This window comes from Rousettus aegyptiacus, unplaced genomic scaffold (genome assembly GCF_014176215.1).
Source record: "Rousettus aegyptiacus isolate mRouAeg1 unplaced genomic scaffold, mRouAeg1.p scaffold_m13_p_14, whole genome shotgun sequence".
Taxonomy (NCBI): domain Eukaryota; kingdom Metazoa; phylum Chordata; class Mammalia; order Chiroptera; family Pteropodidae; genus Rousettus; species Rousettus aegyptiacus.
Genome location: NW_023416289.1, coordinates 43,662,427 through 43,681,216, shown reverse-complemented (window position 1 = coordinate 43,681,216; position 18,790 = coordinate 43,662,427). Strand labels below are relative to the sequence as shown.

General features: G+C 53.1%; 2 protein-coding genes across 3 annotated transcripts in view; both read left to right on the top strand.

Moving 5' to 3' along the window:
- Nucleotides 1–3,532, top strand: part of SYMPK (symplekin) — a 32,467-nt gene extending 28,935 nt beyond the window's left edge. For both annotated transcript variants that reach the window (XM_036232473.1, XM_036232474.1), the window contains exons 23-27: nt 930–1,117; nt 2,073–2,249; nt 2,443–2,538; nt 2,785–3,114; nt 3,283–3,532. In XM_036232473.1, the coding sequence (XP_036088366.1) occupies nt 930–1,117; nt 2,073–2,249; nt 2,443–2,538; nt 2,785–3,114; nt 3,283–3,423 (932 nt within the window). In that variant the 3' untranslated portion in view covers nt 3,424–3,532. The remainder of the gene's footprint in view (nt 1–929; nt 1,118–2,072; nt 2,250–2,442; nt 2,539–2,784; nt 3,115–3,282) is intronic.
- Nucleotides 3,533–3,814: 282 nt separating this feature from the next.
- Nucleotides 3,815–18,288, top strand: RSPH6A (radial spoke head 6 homolog A). Its single transcript, XM_016155299.2, has 6 exons — nt 3,815–4,437; nt 6,808–7,051; nt 12,423–13,187; nt 14,331–14,475; nt 14,943–15,060; nt 17,895–18,288. Exons 1-6 carry the CDS (start codon nt 3,815–3,817, stop codon nt 18,130–18,132), a joined length of 2,133 nt encoding a protein of 710 aa, XP_016010785.2. The 3' UTR covers nt 18,133–18,288.
- Nucleotides 18,289–18,790: the final 502 nt, after the last annotated feature.

The window sequence follows — 18,790 nt, the reverse complement described above, 5'->3', positions numbered from 1 at the left end:
GCAGACCCACTCTGCTCCCTGTCCAGCCTCCTCCCTGCCTATCTGCCTGTAATGCCTTCATCCTCCCCCTTTTCCTGATAGGACCCCCAATTCCTTATAGGCACCCACCTCTGTTCTCCATTAGCCTCTCAAGGATTGGGGGCCTCTCTTCTGGCTCAATAAAGACTTCCTGGTTGACAGACTCACATGGCAAGTGGTGTTTGGGGGAGAATGGGTTCAGAGGCAGTTCCTGGGGGGGTCTCCCCATTAGCACAGTGGATCGGAGCACTGCCTGTCCCACTGATTTTGGGGTATCATAACCCACCGCTGAGGGAACAGACGCCAAGGCTTTTGGTGGGCGCTGGTGCTGTGCTAGCCCTTTGGGTCCTTCCTGGCTCAGCATGCCCAGGCTTCCTCCTCCCCTTGCCCCGCCCCCCTTAGGCCTCTGTGGACTGTGCCCCCGTGTAACCCAGGCCTGGGAAGCTTGTGCCCTGGTCAGAGTTGGGAATGGGCAGTCCCTTGACTATCCCGCTGGTGAAGGGCCATCTCTCCTGTCCCCTACGGGTGTGCGACCAGAATTCAATGCTGCTTTCTCTCTCCAGTAGGAATAGAGGCGTCATGGTGCCCCAGTCAAGCCACAATGGGTCCCTAGGGGTTGGCAATATATCTTTCCAAGGGTTGTCCCCAAAGAGAAAGGGCCGAGGTGTGCCCACTACCCAGTGTGGGGCTTCCCAGAGCTGGCTATGTCTTTTCCTGTGGGCCAAGGACCAAGCCACTGTCCCCCAGGAGACGTGCTGGGCAGAGGGGTCTTCTCTTTTGCCCAGAGTTTTGGCAGGTCAGGGCTGGGTCTCTTCACATGGGCAGCTAGTGGGGCTGCGGCTCTCAGGGAGGGGGGCTCCCATCTCCGGGGCAGCTGGGCAAGGACAGGCCCACTCTCCGCCTCCTCGCAGCCACCAACCTGTGCTTTGCGGAGCGGAATGTATACACATCGGAGGTGCTGGCCGTGGTGATGCAGCAGCTGATGGAGCAGAGTCCCCTGCCCATGCTGCTCATGAGGACCGTCATCCAGTCCCTGACCATGTACCCCCGCCTGGGGGGCTTCGTCATGAACATCCTGTCCCGCCTCATCATGAAGCAGGTAACTCACCCCGGCCATCCAGTCCTCCAGGCAGTGCGCCGACCCAGAGGGACACACTGAAGATAGGTTTGAGGCCCAACCCTGGGCTTTTCCAGCTTGTCTACCCTGCCCTCACCTCACCCCCACAGGGAGCCAGGGTGAGCAGAGTGAGCCCCATGGAGACTGCCTGCCCCTCTGCCCTGCCCCTGGCAGAGACAGAGAAGTGCTCTGAGGTCTAACTCAGCTACAGGGTGGCCACACGATCAGTGAGGGCAGGTGGGTTGAGAGAGCTGGTGGTAGACTCTAGGGTGCGTGCATCCCAGGAGAGGCATGGCCGCCCCTCGCCCCCCACCACTGTGCACCCAGGCAAGGAGGTATCCTAGAGCTGAGAAGTAGTTCAGTTTTCAAGAGAAGCTGGAATTCAGGTTTGGGGAATACCGTGGTGAAACAGGAAACCTCACCCACAAGCCCTCAGTTTGGATTCAGCCCACAGGGTGCCACTTTGCCATGTCTAGCTTAGAGATTAAATGCAGATTCAGACAGACCTGCATTCAAATCTTGGTTCTGCCTCTTGGTTCCGCCTCTTGGTTCTTCGGTGACCCTGGACAAGTCCCTGCACATCGCTCCGCCTCATCCGTTTGGCAGGGTTAATGTCGCCCTCTGGAGGCTGCTGTGAGAACCGAGGCCGCACTCACAAAGCACTTGGCCTGGGGCCTGCCCCAGGGAGCCTAATGTGAAAGGGCCGCTCGGTTTTCTTCTCCCCTTTTCCCAACTTGGCCTCGGGTCCCAGCTGCTTGGGACCTGGAAAAGAGAGGCAGGAGAGCCCCTGGAGGGGGGCAGGGCTCTGTGGCCTAGAGCAATCTGTTGGTAGGGATTAGAGCCCCAGAGGAGCCCCATCTTGGCAAGGACCTCCTCCCAGTTTCTGGGGTGGCCGCTGTGTGGCCCCTCACACCCACTCCTTCCATGCCCCGTCCAGGTGTGGAAGTACCCCAAGGTGTGGGAGGGCTTCATCAAGTGCTGTCAGCGCACCAAGCCCCAGAGCTTCCAGGTCATCCTGCAGCTGCCGCCCCAGCAGCTGGGTGCCGTCTTTGACAAGTGCCCAGAGCTTCGGGAGCCCCTGCTGGCCCACGTCCGCTCCTTCACCCCCCACCAGGTACCCCAGGGTGGGGAGTGGGTGGCCCCATGAGACCAGCACTGGGAAGCTGGAGGGAGTGGGCAGTGGGGAGCCCCCCACTGCCACAGAAGGCCGAGGGCTCTGGAGGGTTAAGGACCAGGGATCTGGGTTATCAATGAGGGGTCTTTGGGTCAGAGCTCCCCATAGCGCCCCCATCCTGCTCTTCCCCTAGCAAGCACACATCCCCAATTCCATCATGACCATCCTGGAGGCCAGCGGCAAGCAGGAGCCAGAGGCCAAGGAAACACCTGCAGGGCCTCTGGAAGAGGTGAGGGTCCACAGCGCCCACCCCACTCCAGCCACCTCCATCTCTCTGAGGAGGCTCCTGCTGAAAGGGGTAGGGGAAGAGGGGACAGTCGCCCCTTACCCCCTGTGCCCATCCTGCTGTGTGCCTCGGGGTGGTCGCTATCTCTTCTTTCCCACCATTCTCTAAGCAGCCTGGGTTCTAGCCCCCACCTGTTGCCTGAGCTTGTGTGTGCTCCTCCCCCCCCCACCTTCCCCACCCCGCCCTCAGGACGACCTGGAGCCCCTGGCCTTGGCACCAGCCCCTGCTCCCCGACCCCCTCAAGACCTCATCGGCCTAAGGCTGGCCCAGGAGAAGGCCTTAAAGCGGCAGCTGGAGGAAGAACAGAAACTGAAGCCTGGGGGAGTGGGCGCCCCCTCCTCTTCCTCCTCGTCCTCTTCTTCGACCAGGCCAGGCCCTCCCCAGCCAGAGGAAGCCATAGATTTCCGGGAGGAGGGGCCTGAGTGTGAGACCCCGGCCATCTTCATCAGCATGGATGACGACTCGGGGCTCACTGAGGCTGCACTGCTGGACTCCAGTCTTGAGGGGCCCCTACCTAAGGTAGGGATGACAACGTCAGAGCAGCAAAGGAAGAAAAAGAGCAGGGCTCCGGGATGAAGCGCGTGCGCCCAGTGCCTAAGATGGGGGGCGGGGAGGGTACGGCCCAGCCGAAAGAAAGCTTGGAGGTGGGACCAGCTGTCTTTGACCCGCTCCCCATTCTATCATCAGGAGGCAGCAGCGGGCGGGGTGGCCTCAAAAGAGGAGCGGAGCCCCCAGACTCTCACCCCTGCTGGAGAAGACTCTTCGAAGACCCCCAGCCCCGCCGCCGCCGAGGAAGCCGGGGAACCGGAGACCAAGGGGAACAGCTGACGGGGCTTGGTGGGGAAGGGGAGTGAGACGGGAAGGTTGGGACGGTGCTTTGCCTTTAAAAATAAAAAAAATAATAATAATAAAAAATAAATAAACATCTGAGTCGGGAGCGGTGGTGCAGTCTCTCGTCCTCGTCCTCGACATCGACATGCCCGCTGTGGGGTTGCGCAGTATCCAGCAGGCGTGCCCGGGGGCCGGCTGCGGGGCGAGGCGCCTCAGCCGAGGGGCTGCGCCTGCGCGGAACCCACGAGCCCTCACCTGGTAACGGCCCGCCCCTCGCTGGGTGGAAACCGGCGCCGCCCGTGGAGGGGCTACTGGAGGGGTGTGGGCGGGCGACTGGCCTGCCTATCTGCAAGCCTTTCTCCGAAAAGTCGGAGACCTTTTCTGGACTATGGGGGACCCGCCGTCTGACCCTGAGTCGCCTTACCAGCAGTCCTCGAGGCGCAGTCAGCCCCAGCCCCTGGTCCCCGAGGAGGTGCTGCCGGTGGTTGACGCTCAGAACCTGAGGAGCAATCAGGAGATGCCAACAAGCCGGACCAACCTCTGGGGCATGCCGCAAGGGGCAAGCCGAACCCAGCCTGGGGACCACATGATGTTTCAGCCAGAGGCACCCCAGTTAGGCGGCAGGGAGTACCCGGCCTTTCCCTCGGAGTTCCAGCAGCGCACTTACCTGGACGAAGTCGGGCTGCAGGCCACCCACGACGCCGGCCTCATGCTGCAGCAGCTCCAGCAGGACCAAGGCGACCTCTTCCAGCCACTGGAGGCGGCCTACCCAGAGCCGCAGCCTGACTTCCTGGACCCGTTCAACATGTACCCGCGAGAAGACCTGCAGTTCATCCAGGACACCCAGCACGGGCCCTACATAAGAGACGACCCTGCCGCCCAGTTCTCGCCCTCCGAGTTGGCCTTCATGCCCTTCGGTACAGAGGTGCAGGAGCCGGAGCCTCGGGAGCTGGCCGTGCAAAACGCCAAGGCCTACCTTCTGCAGACCAGCGTCAGCTGCGACCTCAGCCTGTGAGAGGGGGCCCTGGCGTGGGGAGAGCTGGGACACAGGCAGGCAGAGGCCCCGGCCAAGACCCTGCCTCAGGCTCTAGGGTCTCCTCAGTCAGACAGGGGATCACCCCTCGTGGAGAACCAGCAGCTGCTCAGGGAATAAATACTAACGATAGCTAACTAGCGAAATTACATTTACTTACCGGACACCGTGCTAGCCCTTTACACATTAACTTGATATTAGCACATCTACTGTCTCTATTTTGCAGAGGAGGAAACTGATACAGAGAAATCAGGCCCTTTGGCAAGATAACACAGCTAGTATGTGGCAGAGCCAGGATTCCACCCCAAAAGATTTGGCTCCTGTGCCTCTGTTATCCACTGAACTTTCCCAGTTGAGGAAGGCACTGCCAAGGCCACTTAGCTGCAGCCATAATACACCTCTCAGCGCCCCCTCCATTACAACCTAATGAGGCTTATATTCTAATGAGAGAATGGACAATAAATGATAAGGTGATGAAAGCTAAGGCAAAAAATAAGGCGGGGTAAGGGAGTTAGGGAGTGTGGGGTCAGAGAAGGCCTCTGAGGCCTGAAGAAGGCAAGGAAGAGCTCCTCGCAGGTAACTGGGGGAGAAGTGATCCAGGTATAGGACACAGCACGTTTAAAGGCTTTTTTAAAGTCTTGTTGTATTTGAGGAACAGCAGAGAGGTTGGTGGCACTGGTACCCAGAGAGGAGGAGGAGATGAAGTTGGAGAAGTAGCAGGTCTTGCTTAAGTGCACAGCTGACCCCTTCCTCCCCCGCTCCAAGACTGCCGTGGCTCCCCAGTGCCTTCGGAAGGTTCATGCTCCCCACAGCAGCCTTCAAGACCCTATCTAATTCAGTCCTTGCATGCTCCAAACTTCATCTCCTAGAGTCTAGTCAAAATTAACCACTGGCTCTTCAGGAACTTCAAGGTCCCTTATTCAAAAGCCCTGGCCAAATTCTGACCTCTCCTTAACCCTTCCCAATTCAACAATGGTCCTCCGTCACCCTCAAAACTATTGCCAAAAGGTTTTCGCACCACAGGCAGTTAGAAATACGTGCTTTGAAATCAGACTAACCTGGTTTCAAATCCTGGCTGTCCTACCTCTGTGTGGCCTCGTGATCTCAACTCTTCTAAGCCTGTTTTCTCATCTGGAGAGTGAGGATCATAACTCCCTCAGATGTTTGTGGTGAGAATTCAACATTGCTCTCAAGTGCCCAGCATAGGATCCGACTCGGGTGAATGGAAGCCATTACCACACTGTTAGCATTCTGGCCTCTTCTTTGCCCACAACCCCTCTCCCTCAACTCAGCTCTAGCCACGCTGACCTCGGTGTTCCTCCAACCTGCCAGGCACACCCTCAGCTCGAGGCCTTTGCCCATCATTCCCAGGCACGTCATCTGCAAACCATGACTCTTTGGCTTCTTCCTTTCAGTGCTTTTACCTTTCTTTTTCATGTCAGATTGCATTGGCCGGGACCTCCAGTGCAGTATCAAACAGAAGTCGTGAAAGTAGGCATTCTCTTTCCCAACATCCCAACCGCGGAAAATATTTCGTTTTTCACCATTATGTCTGTTGCGTGCTGTAGGGTGCCTGTAGCTACACTTATAAAAAAAAATCACCTTCTATTCCTGGTCTGCTAGGTTTTTAAAAATCACAAATAGGTTTTGAACGTTATCGGACAATTTCTCCACACTTCTTGAGGCAATCTTACATTTCTCCATGATGGATTAACATGACGAATCATTTTTTTTCCTGTTTTTCTAATATCAGCCCAGTCTCGCATTCCTGTCACGAGCCCAATGTAATCATGGTGTGTCATCCTTTTGAGAAATTGCCAGATGCTTTTTGCTAATATTTTACTTAGGATTTCAGCATCTGTATTTCCGAATGAGATTGGCATGAAATTTTTCTCCTAGTTTCCTTGAGTTTGGGTATCGAGATTATGTTTGACTCATAAAACGTCTCAGGCTTATGCACCTGCTGCTCCCTCTGACTGAAACACTCTTCCCTCAATATCTGTATGGTTTATCTCCTGATTTCATGCAGATCTCAGCCTAAACGTCACCATGGAGAGGCCTTCCCTGGCCTACCTATTTGAAAATTGCAACCTATCGCCTCTCTCTGGCATTCCCAGTCCCCATTCCCTGATGTATTTGTCTCCGTAGAAATGATCACCCCTGACACTCTCTGTATTTTGTATTTTCGGTTAATGTCTGTTAACCATCATCAGAATGTAAGCTCCTGCAGGGCAGGGACCATTTCTCTCCTCTGCTTGTTTCCAGCACTAGGCACAGGGCCAGGTGCACAGCCCCCGGGGCTGGGCGAGTGATGTCTCCCCCCTCCCACTACCTCCCTCGCGAGGCAGGTATGAGCACCTGGTGAACCTGCTGACCAAAATCCTGAACCAGCGGCCGGAGGACCCCTTATCCATCCTGGAGTCGCTGAACCGCACCACACAGATGGAGTGGTTCCACCCCAAACTGGACACGCTGCGGGACGACCCGGAGATGCAGCCCACATACGAGATGGCCGAGAGGCAGAAGGCCCTGTTCGGCCGGAGGGGCAGCAGCGGCAGCGGCGAGGGCGAGCAGGAGATGGAGGAGGAGGTGGTGAGTGAGCCGGGAGGAGGGGCGTGGCAGGTGAGCGGTGACCTAGGCTTGGAGATGGGGGCCCTGAGGCCTGGAAGTGCTGGAGCACAGGGTAGGACCCAGAAACAAGGACGATCTCAGTCTCTATGCTCCACGGGGTGAGAGGGGCGGGACCCTGTCACGGTGGGCCTCCAACGGCACAGTGAGGGGCGCGGGCTTTCTTCTGAGGCCACAGGGGCGCCGTGCCAGGGCTCCAAGCTGAGCAAGGCTGGTCAGCTCCACCACGTGAGGGTGGAGGCCCGTCTTTCCCACCAGCCCTTATTCCTCCCTCCTGAAAATAACAGCTTTGCAGATGTTTTCTGCCAAACTCATTGCCTCCTGCAGCCTCTGAACACTGAATTCCCCAGACTCAGTTTCCCCTTTTGTAATTTGGACGACTGCCTAAAATTCGGGAGAAGTATTCTTTCACCGGCCCAGAAACGTTTGTTGAGGACTCTCTGTTTATGGTAATTCTACTGCCTCCTAGGCCCCCACTGCTAAGATCTTTAGGAATATGATCTCTTTTCAACCCAGAAACAACCCTTTAAAGCTGCGGCTCAGGGGGCCGTGAAGAAGCTAGAAAGTGGCGGAGACAAGATCAGGAAGGCAGGACTGTGACCTCCAAACCGTGCCGCGACCTCTGCCCGCTGCAGATGCCGTTGGTCTGCGCTAGCTTCTACGCTCACTTCTGAGCCTCTAGGATTCTGGCCGCAATGGGGTGGGATGGCGAGAGAAGGCGAGAACGATCTGACAAGGAAATGAGCAGTTGGGGGCGCAGAATCCACAGTTTTACCTGAGAATATGGTTTTACGTTTCAAATCAACAATCTCTCCCCCCCACACCCGCAGGTCGCAGGTCGTCCCTCATCTAGCTACAAGTCCCCGAAGGCCCGCCTCCTTAGAATACTTGCCCCCTAGAGGCACCGCCCCCTTAGTGCCCCAAGGCTCTTGAGGCTCCGCCCCGTTGAAATTCAATCCTTTGGGAGCCTGGGACCCATTAGAACTAGGAGCTGAAGGGGGATTTTTTTGATTTTGGAACTGGAGTTCTTTATGTGAGGTCTGTAGAAGGGCAAAATCGTGGGCGTTTGTGGCCCGTGTACGTTTTTTTAGGAAGAAAATCAAAAGAAATCAGTGATTCAGCATTTTATATTTATTTTGCTGTCTGACGAGAGGAAGGGCTCTCATTTATTTTCTATTTCTTCCAAATGGCTAGCCATGATCTCCAACGGGAAAAATCCATCCTTTGCCCCTTGCTTAGAAATGCCGCCCCTGCCAATTATCCGCACCTTCGCTGACTCGGTCTGTTTCTGGATTCTGTCACCTGCGCCTCACTCTCTGGAGGGCTTCCAGCTCGCTGTGCGCAGCGCGGGGGAGCAGCCCTGGCTACTTGAGAGCATGAGGCTTCCTGTCACTGCGCCTCTTTAAGTTCCCAAGTATTCTCACGTTTATAATTTTACACTAACTTTAGTATTGTTGTATCACAGTCCAAAAACTCGCACCTTACTGTACTCGTTGGACAGCACAGGTCACTTTAAGCAGGAAACAGATGAAGTCAGAGAAATGAAGACGTGCGGCTTAGACAAGAGAGAAGTTTTTCTCACCCCTGATGGGCAGGTCGCAAGCAGCCTAGGGCTGGCAAGGAGGCTCCCAGCGAAGAGGCACTGAAGGCTGTCTTCTCCCCTCACCCCTAACCCATCCCTAACCCAAGAGAAGCAGTCCGCAGGGGGACAGTCACAGTCTAATCTGTTATTTTGGGGCAGTTGTCCACTGTTGCTGGTATGAACAGTGGTCAGAAGGGCAAAGCGAGGTCACTGGAACATGGTTGGTGAGGCCACCTGGTTGCCATGTGGAAGGGGGGCTTCCAGAAAGAGGAAGACAGCCACTGGCTTATAGGCCAAGCACATGATTCAGAGATTTCTACCCTCATCCCCTTACTTTCCCTCCTGGCTGCAAGATAGTGAGTCTGGGATTAAGTTTTAACTCTGCCCCTGGCCCCCAGTTACTGACATCAACATCAATTAGGCAAACAAGCTTTCGCCCAGGGTTTGAGGTTGAGGGAAACTTAGAATCACTTTCAAAATAACAATTCTCTTCTATAGAGTTCAGTCAGGGTGGGCCACGTCAAGCTGAGGTAACAAACAGCCCAATCTCAGCTGCTTAAAATCATGCAGTTTATTTCTCACTCACACTCCCTGCCCATCCAGGGATGGCAAGAAGACTTTGCTCATTGGCCACTTGAGAGCCCAGGGTGATGGAGGTTCCATTGTGACACAGGCTTCCACAGTTCCGCAGTTGCTTCTACCTGGGTGTGACATGTGTCCCTTCCACTGCCATTTCAAATGGTCAGAGCAAGTGCCATGGCCACTCCCGAATTAACTGTGGGTGGGGGTGGGGATATGTAATCTTCCCGCAGAGAGGACCTCAAACATTTATGAACAATAGTATACCCAGCAGGCATAAGAAGAAGATGCAAAAAATTATTCATGTCAACTCTGTTCACAAATAGAGCCTAAAAAACAAAACAAAACAAAAAACAACAACAAAAAACAGAAAACCACAAGAATGCAGTATATACCTTTCAGAAAAACTTCAGTATGCTTGTGTCCAAATCTTTTATATCGGCTGGTACAATTTAAGCATCATCATTCATTTTCACACTAACTCCCTGTTATAGGTTGAGTTGTGTCCCCCCACTCCCAAATTCACATGTTGAAGCCCTAACTCCCCAGAGTCTCAGAAAGTGACCTTATTTGGAAATTGGGTCATTGCAGATGTCCTTAGTTAAGATGAGGTCATACTGGAGTAGGGTGGGCCCTCCTCCAGTGTAACAAGTGGCCTTATAGAACTTTGGCTACAGACACACACACACACACACACACACACACACACACACACACACGAATCACCATGTGAGCATGAAGGTGGAGATTTATGTGATGCTGCTACAAACCAAGGTGGTCAGCACACCACTGGAAGCTAGGAGAGAGACCTGGAAAGGATTCTACAACCCTAAGGAGAAAGCAACCCTGCTGACATCTTGATCTGGACTTCCTGCTTCCAGAACTGGGACATAATATATTCTTGTTGTTTAAACCACCCAGTGTGTGGTACTTTGTTACAATAGCCCTAAATACTCTGCCATTTTTTTTTTATAATGTATGTAACTCTTCGAATACTATTTCAGTGCACTTGAAACAAGAGACAAATAGCCTTCAGTGTGCCTAAGAAAAGTTAGCGATTAAATGCATTAGCTCTAGAAGTCTCATTTTCTTCGGGACGATGGCCAGTGACTCAGAGGGCCATAAAGAAGAACTGGAGAAAATGTGTTCACCTTGAAACTTTTTCTTACCCTGAGCTTTCAGTTGCTTGGTGGGGATCATTGTACTTTCCGGAAGCTGTCCACGGTCCTTAAATGAGAAACTCATCTTAGATCTGCTTCTTCCTGCTGACTTAAGTGGGGCTTCTGTGTCTTTCTTTGCTATATGTTCACTTGGAACGCCAAGTCAAGAAGAATGAACAGGCATATGAGCCAAGATTATTTGGTTTCCAATAACAGAACTTGCTAAAATAAAGGGGAGAAGTTAAATTTATCATAAAGATACAAGGCATTGTCCAGAATTGGGGGACTTACCCTAGATGGGCCTTGGGAAGAGCTGGACCCGAGCTAACCAGCTCCAATCCTCAGTTTTTTCTTTCCCTCTGCAAACTGGCGTCCATCATCTCTCCATGCATGGAGAATCAGCCGCTGTACATTTATGTGTTTCTCCCATTTACATGTTTCACTTTCAGCCATATGCAGAAGTTGGCTTCCAGATAAGCCAATAGCTGCTGTAACAAATTACCACAAATGTAGTGATTTAAGACAGCATAATGTATCATCTTGCAGTTCTGGACACTGGAAGTTCAAACTAGGTCACTGGGCTAAAATAAGGCACCGGCGAGGGCTGTCTTGGGAATGGAAGGTGTTTCCTTGCCTTTCCCGGTTTCGGGGAGCCACCTGTGTTCCTTCCTTCTCCTCCAAAGCCAGTGGTGTAGCATCTGCAAATCTCTCTCCAACTCCGACCTCTGCTTCTGTCATGACACCTTCCCCGACTCTCACGCCTCCCACTTTCACTTATCAAGACACTCGTAATGACCTCGGGCCCACCCCGGTAATCCAGGACAATCTCCCCATCTCAAGAGCCCCAATTTAATCACACTCACAGGTCTCTTTTGCCATGTAAGGTCACGTATTCACAGGTCCAGGGATTAGGACACCTTTTGGGGATCATTATTCTGTCTCCCATTGTCTCTCTGTCCCGATGTCAAATTCTGACAAGAGAGCAGGTGATCTCCCCACTCTGGACTGTGTGTTTTCCTGGCCCAGTCAGGCTGGCCAAGGCCAAGGGTGGGTCATGATGACCTCATGAGGGAGGTCTTCATCGCTTTTGTCCTCTGATATATATCTCAGTGCCTGCCCTAGCCTAGGCTAGCACCCATTGGGTCTTTAATAAAGATTTCTGGACTGACTGAATGAGAAAGAGTTGAGGCTAGCCTGCGGCCGGGTTTGTGTGGGGGCGGCTGGGCCCAAACCTCCCTGTGTCCTCTCCTCTGCCCTTGACTTATTTGTTTTCACTTCCTTTTGGTCTCTGTCTCTCTGTCTGTCTGTCTCTGTCTCTTCCTCTCTCTCTCCCCCTCTCCCTCTCACTCTCCCTCTTCCCCACCCCCACCCTCCTGAATAAAGCAGACGGTGAAAAAGGAGGCAGTGAGGGCAGGATTCATCACCACCATCCTCCATCAATGATTCCTGGGTTCAAGACCTACATTTTCTCTCAAACTGCCATGTGATTTTGGTATGTTAGGAGTGTGTTTCGCTGCTGGTGACAGAAAACATGACTAGAAGTGGCTTCTTTGTCTCAGTACACAAGAATCCCCGCAGAGGTGAGGCCGCTCAGTGATGCCACTGGGAGCCAGGCAGGTTCTGTTTTTCAGCTCCACTGCCATTAGAATGTGTTGCCTCGTGTCCCCAAGAGAGTTGCTGTAACTCCAGATCTCATATCCCATTTTAGGCAGGAACAAGGGGGAAGGAAGAAAGAAGAATGGATTTTTTTCTTAGTGTGGTTTTGCCTTTTTTTAAAAAATTTCATTTCATTTAAAAATTTTTTCAATTACAGGTGACATTCAGTATTATTTTCTATTAGTTTCAGGTGTCACCTTTTCTTTTCCATCAAGGGACCATCCTCCCCAGGGACCTACCCGCCCCCCATAGATTGGTCTCATGGGCAGCTGGCTTACAGAGTAGTGTAGCTCTCCAGGCTCTAGAAGAGTCTGGGCTTCAGCTTTCTTTCCCCCGCCCTGCACCCCACCCCCTGCAGGCAGACACCCCGGTTCCCAACATCATGGAGTCGGCTTTCTACTTCGAGCAGGCGGGCGTGGGCCTGAGCTCTGACGAGAGTTTCCGCATCTTCATGGCCTTGAAGCAGCTGGTGGAGCAGCAGCCCATCCTCACCTGCCGCTTCTGGGGCAAGATCCTGGGGCTCAGCCGCAGCTACCTGGTGGCCCAGGTGGAGTTCCGGGAGGGCGAGGAGGAGGGGGAGGAGGAAGAGGTGGAGGAGATGATGGAAGGCGGCGAGGTCATGGACGCGCACGGGGAGGAGGAGGGCGAGGAGGATGAGGAGAAGGTGTCCGACATCGTCCCCAAGCCGACGTGGAAGCCGCCACCCGTCATCCCCAAAGAGGAGAGCCGCATGGGCACCAACAAGTACCTGTATTTCGTGTGCAACGAGCCGGGCTGGCCGTGGACGCGGCTGCCGCACGTCACGCCCAGCCAGATCGTGCAGGCGCGCAAGATCAAGAAGTTCTTCACCGGCCACCTGGACGCGCCTGTCGTCAGCTACCCGCCCTTCCCCGGCAACGAGGCCAACTACCTGCGCGCCCAGATCGCCCGCATCTCTGCGGCCACGCACATCAGCCCGCTCGGCTTCTACCAGTTCGGCGAGGAGGAGGGCGACGAGGAGGAGGAGGGCGGCGCGGGGCGTGACTCCTATGAGGAGAACCCCGACTTCGAGGGGATCCCGGTGCTTGAGCTCGTGGACTCCATGGCCAACTGGGTGCACCACACGCAGCACATCCTGCCGCAGGTAGGACCGGGGGCCCCCCACCTCCCGTTGCGGAACCGCCTGGCTCAGCTTTGCCGCCCCAGGAATATCGGGCACCCGTGCCCCAATGGCCTTCGTGCTAAATAACCTTCATTCATTCACCTGTTCCTCATTCATTCATTCATTTACTCATTCATTGATTCAACAGATATTGGTTGCCAATCCCTGTCAGAAGTCTTTGGGGCCAGATAGATCTTGGAATTCTGAATTTTTAAGATTTTAAAAAGGTTACAGCGCACATCCCACATATTACACACAACACTCCAAGCAGGGCTGTGGTGGCGGCCTGTGCTCAAGGGCATTGTTCAAGGACATTGTTATTTTTGCAGCAAACTGCATAGCCTCTCATCAGGCAGGCCAGGGGCGCTGCCAAACAACTCACGAAAAACTTCTGGGTTTCACAGTTTTTCCAATTTTGGAGTCATGGGCGAGACTGTGGACCTGCACTTAGTGAATGCCTGATGTGTCTGCACTTTATATATATTTCTGTATTCATTCAAGGAAATATCTGCTGTGTGCTAGGAACTTTTTATTCATTCATTCATTCATTCAATAAATATTCATTGACTACACAAGGTTTTATTGAATCCAAGTAACTGCCATAGAGATCGGTCCAGCGAGCATTGCCATCTCATACGTGATGAAACTGAGGTCCATTCATTTTTTCAACAAACATTCATCGGCTCTTTGGCATCTCATGTAACCCAACAACAATCCAAAGAGAGAAGCACCCATGACACCCCCATTTCACGGACGGGCAAAGAAAGGATCATATGGGCTGCCGAACGTCAGCTCCACAGGGCAGAGATTTGAGGTCTTTTTCCTCAAGGGTGTGTCCCCAGCACGTAGGGTAGTGCCAGTATGTAGTAGGCACTCATTAAATATCTGATGAATGAATGAATGAATGAATGCACAGATGGGGCCCACATGGCCAGCGGGAGGCGGGGAGCCCTGCCTCAATGCAATGGCTCTCGGACCATCTTCCCTTCCACACGCACACCCGTCTTCCTGTTCATCCCTGGGTCTCTGAGGACTGTCCCCAGTGTCCTGCCTGGCCCCTCCACCTCCTCCCAGGGTGCAGGCTGGGCTCTGTCCCCCAAGGGTGCCATCTTCCCCCACCTCCAGGGCCGCTGCACTTGGGTGAACCCTATGCAGAAGATAGAGGAGGAGGAAGAGCTGGGGGAGGAGGAGGAGAAGGCCGACGAGGGGCTGGAGGAGGTGGAGCAGGAGGTCGGGCCCCCGCTGCTGACGCCGCTCTCAGAAGATGCAGGTGACGGGCCTCCTCACCTCCTACCGCCACCTCTGGGGGCGACGGGAGAAAGGGAGGGGCAGCGACACTGGGGGGTCATCTCTGTGAGCCTCGGCTGTCCCCTCATCATGACAGTGCATCCCCATGGGGTTGCAGGAAAGTGTCCATCTTGCGAGCTGGATCTGGCTCATGGCAGTGGCCCAGATGGTGGGCTGTGGCCTTTTGAGTCCTGTGTGGGCTTGGGGAAAGAGGGAGAGAGTTAGGGAGTACTCTCCAGAAGAGGTAGGGATGGAGCTGGATTTTGGAAGGAGGGACAGGACTTTCCTGAGGCCAGGGCCTTAGGCACCTAGAGGAAGGAGGAAAGAGAGGCCAGGAGTTGGCAAGAGGAGCCAGATTTCCATAAACCCAGAGCCTCCATGGGTCTGTGCAGGACATGGGAGCCAGCATCAGAGCTTCTGACCTCGCTGATGCTCCTCATGTTCCTGCAGAAATCATGCATATGTCACCCTGGACTGCCCGCCTATCCTGCAGCCTCTGCCCGCAGTACTCCGTGGCTATCGTGCGCTCCAATCTCTGGCCGGGGGCCTACGCCTACGCCATCGGCAAGTAGGTCCGCCCCCAGCTCCTCCCAGCAGGAGCAGCTCCTGTAACTCCTCCTGAGCCCGGCTGGACAGAGCAACCCACCAGGGAGGGCAGAGATTGGCAAGCCCCCCAGGGCCGACCCCCTCACTCAGTTCCCAGGGGTTCCACTGGGGCTAAAATGAGAAATCCCAGACCCAAAGTGCGAGCCCCTCGGATGAGAGAATGGCACATCGGAGAGGGGCAAGAACTGACCCAGAGTCACGTCGCACAGCGTGTGCAGGATTTCAACCTGGGTCTCCGGGTGCCCGGCCCAGGCTTTCCTGCTGTACAGGCCATGGGGCTGGCAGGTCTCGGGAGTCCTCTTTTGAGGCTGCTCTGATGGGGACAGTCTCATCTCTAGGGGAGCTAACTCCTTCCCTTGCCCCACCCCCCGGACAGTTCTTCCAGTTCAAAGGGTTTTCTCTCTATGGGCCAGAAATCTTCCCCACCAGGAATCCCCACCAGTTTCTCCCAAAAGATTTGCAGGCCCACGGCACTTTTTCATCTACCCGTTGTCAGGCAGCTATGCGCTGCTTACCCTCCGCCTCGCCGTGCGTATCTCAGCCTTTCTACTTGGCCACTAGAGGGCGCCGTCTGCGGCCGCGGGGCGGGCGCACTTACCAGCTCTGTCCATCAGATGGCATGACGCTTTTTCATAGCTTTTCCTTTTCCATCTCAATGATGAACCTGCTCTGTATTCGCTACTATGATTAACAGACGAGGTGGGATTTCATGTCATGTTGATACTTTAACCACATACTTGGAAATTATTTTTTATTTCCTTCAGAAACAGGGAAGAGGCATGCTTACTTTTGCCAATGACCTCTGGCTACATCCTAATTTGCCAACATCCCTCTGAAAGCAAAAGATCCAAACTGGGAGCTCCACTCACACATCCTTCACCCCTGCACCCTCCCCCCACCCATCCCCCCACCCTCTCATCCACTATCCAGTCATTCGTCCATCCATCCCTCCTTCATCCATTCATCCATCTACTTTTTTTTTTTTTTTTCATAAAAGACTTAAACGTCACTGTTTCCCAGCTGTATGCTGGGCCCTGGCCCTTTGTGGAAAAGGCAGATATGGATCCTGCCCTGGGAGCAGGAAGAGGAAGCCAGGGCAGTAATTCCGTAACTCCCCTCACCCTCCTCCCTCTGCCCCTAGCCCTCTTTCCTCCATCCTCAATATCCTCTTACAAACTAAGATAAGTACCAGGAGGGAGAGCGGAAGGACAAATGACAGTCATAGCTGTCATGTCTTGAGGGGATTAAGGAAGGATTTCTGGGAAGAGCAGCCTTGATTTGAAATCTTTGGGGAAAGAAAGAAGTAAGTGTGTGCGTGGGGGGGGGGGGCGGCAAACGATGGAAACAGGCGGAAGGACATTCTAGAACAGAGCTTCTCCACCTGCGAGTGCCCGGGGGATCTGGGCAGGGTCTAGTCGCACAGGTCTGGCTGGGGTGCAGCCCTTCCTGGCAAGTTCAGCCCCCCAAGGATGTAGCTGGGTGCTGGACCACAGGAACCAGGGCACGCAGGAGCGGGGAGCTTCCAAGGAAGTGGTGTGTTTGAAGGCTCCAAGGAAGCCCTGGAGGAAAATAATTTTCTCAGGAACAGCAAGGTCAAAGCCAAACTGTTCCCAGAGCAGACTCTCCACTCCCCCATCTCTCCTCTCTCCCTCTGCTTCACTCTGCCTCTCTCCCCGTCTCTCAGTCCCCTGCCTGTTCTCCCATTTACTTCTCTTCTTTCTTAGTTAAAATTCCGGGAGGAGGTAAATCTGTGGGGCCTGATCACTTCTGTCTTTATTATTAGCCTCCTGCCTCTGGAGCATAGGCACCACGGCAGGGATTCTGGTCTATTCTGTTCATGGCTCGGTCCCCACATCTAGACCAGTGCCATCCAACATAAATAAAATACGAGCTACCGATTTCACTTAAAATTTTCTAGTAGCCATGTTCAAAAAGTAAAAATAAACAGGCAAAATTTATTTAAGTAATATATTTGACCCCAAATACCCAAAATATTTTCACTGAAACACAAAATCAATTATGTAAAAATGATTAATGAACCATTTTACATTTTTTCATATTAAGTCTTTGGAATCTGATGTGAAATTTACATTTACAGCACATGTCAATCTGGGCACTAAATTTTCATCAGAAATACTTGACCTGTCTTTAGATTTCGCAATATTTACAACGTCAAAAATAGACTCATGCCCGTCTCAGACATACTCAGACATTTTCCAATACTAAATCGAGTATCCATTTTATTGCTTCAAATATAAATGAATTAAAATTAAATAAAATCCACTCCACCCACAACAACAGAATCCACATTCCTCTCAAGTGCACATGGAACATTCTCCAAGATAGGCCATATGCTAGGCCATAAAACAAGTCTCAATAAATTTAAAAGGATCGATCAGACAAAATAAGTTTTTTAACCACACTGGAATAAAATTAGAAAGAATAACAAAAAAATTCACAGATATGTAGAAATTAAACAACACACTCCCGAATAACCAATAGGTTGAAGAAGAAATCACAAGTGAAATTAGAAAAGTAAGTAATATAGAAATTCACTAGCCATGTTTCAAATGCTTGGTAGCTATTCGTGCTGTTGGACAGTGCGGCTCTACAGACAGCCTGGCACTTGGTAGATGCTCAGTAAACACCGAAAGGACCAAATGAAGAGAAACTCAGTGGGTACACTTCACCTTGCCACGCACGATTTTTTGGTCATGCTATGTCTATGCCAGGCCTCCCTTAATGAAAGTCCGCCCTGGGGCTTTCAAGGGATGATTTTCTGGTCTGTCCCTCCAGAAAGTTTGAGAACATCTACATCGGCTGGGGCCACAAGTATAGTCCAGAGAACTTCAACCCGGCCTTGCCAGCCCCCATTCAGCAAGAGTACCCCAGCGGCCCGGAGATCATGGAGATTAGCGACCCCACTGTGGAGGAGGAGCAGGCCCTCAAGGCTGCTCAGGAGCAGGCCCTGGCGGCTGCAGAGGAGGAGGAGGAGGATGAAGAGGAAGATGAGGATGAGGACCTGGATGACTGAGGCCCGGTAGCCCCTTCCCCAAGCAGGTAGATAGCAAATTTTCCCTTGTACATAGTGAGCTATGGATTGTTTTTCACTGTTGGTTCGCTTTCTGTCCCTGGAGGGCAGGGGTAGAAAAGGAAGGCAGCTGCTCTAAATAAATGTCCCCATGGCATTTCGGCCCAGTCACTCATTCATTTGCTTTCCAGTCTGTTGACATGGGCTCCAAGTCAGGGCTTTCGGGCTCTGCTGGGGACACAGACATGACCCAGCGTTGTCTCTCCCATGTGTTTCATTTATTCATTCATCTGGCTGTCAAACAGTTATTGAAGTGCCTCCTGTCAGCCTAACCCTGAGCTGACACAGAGGTGACCGAGCAGCTCCAGCTCTGTTTCCCTAGGGCTCACAGTCTACTAGGGAGACAGACGCCTTCCCAGGCCATGATAATACAGACAGGGGAGCTGAGAGGACTGACAGAGTCCCTGAGCTGACTCTTAAAGGGTCCAGAACAGAATGGGGAAGGGCATTCCAAGCAGAGGGAACAGCATGTGCAAAGGACCCCAGGACAAGAGAGAATTCGATGTGCTGGGTGGTTTCTCAAACCTCATTTTTGGGGACAGGGTGTGAGGAGTTAGTGGTGAGAGATGAGGTTGGAAACAGGGGTTGCCGGGAACAGATC

Excerpts from the sequence above, each read along its gene's own strand:
- RSPH6A (XM_016155299.2), top strand. The coding sequence starts at position 3,815 with ATGGGGGACCCGCCGTCTGACCCTGAGTCGCCTTACCAGCAGTCCTCG. Across the intron at positions 13,188-14,330 it reads CGCAGCACATCCTGCCGCAG|GGCCGCTGCACTTGGGTGAA; the intron begins GTAGGACCGGGG and ends CCCCACCTCCAG. Across the intron at positions 14,476-14,942 it reads GCCGCTCTCAGAAGATGCAG|AAATCATGCATATGTCACCC; the intron begins GTGACGGGCCTC and ends ATGTTCCTGCAG.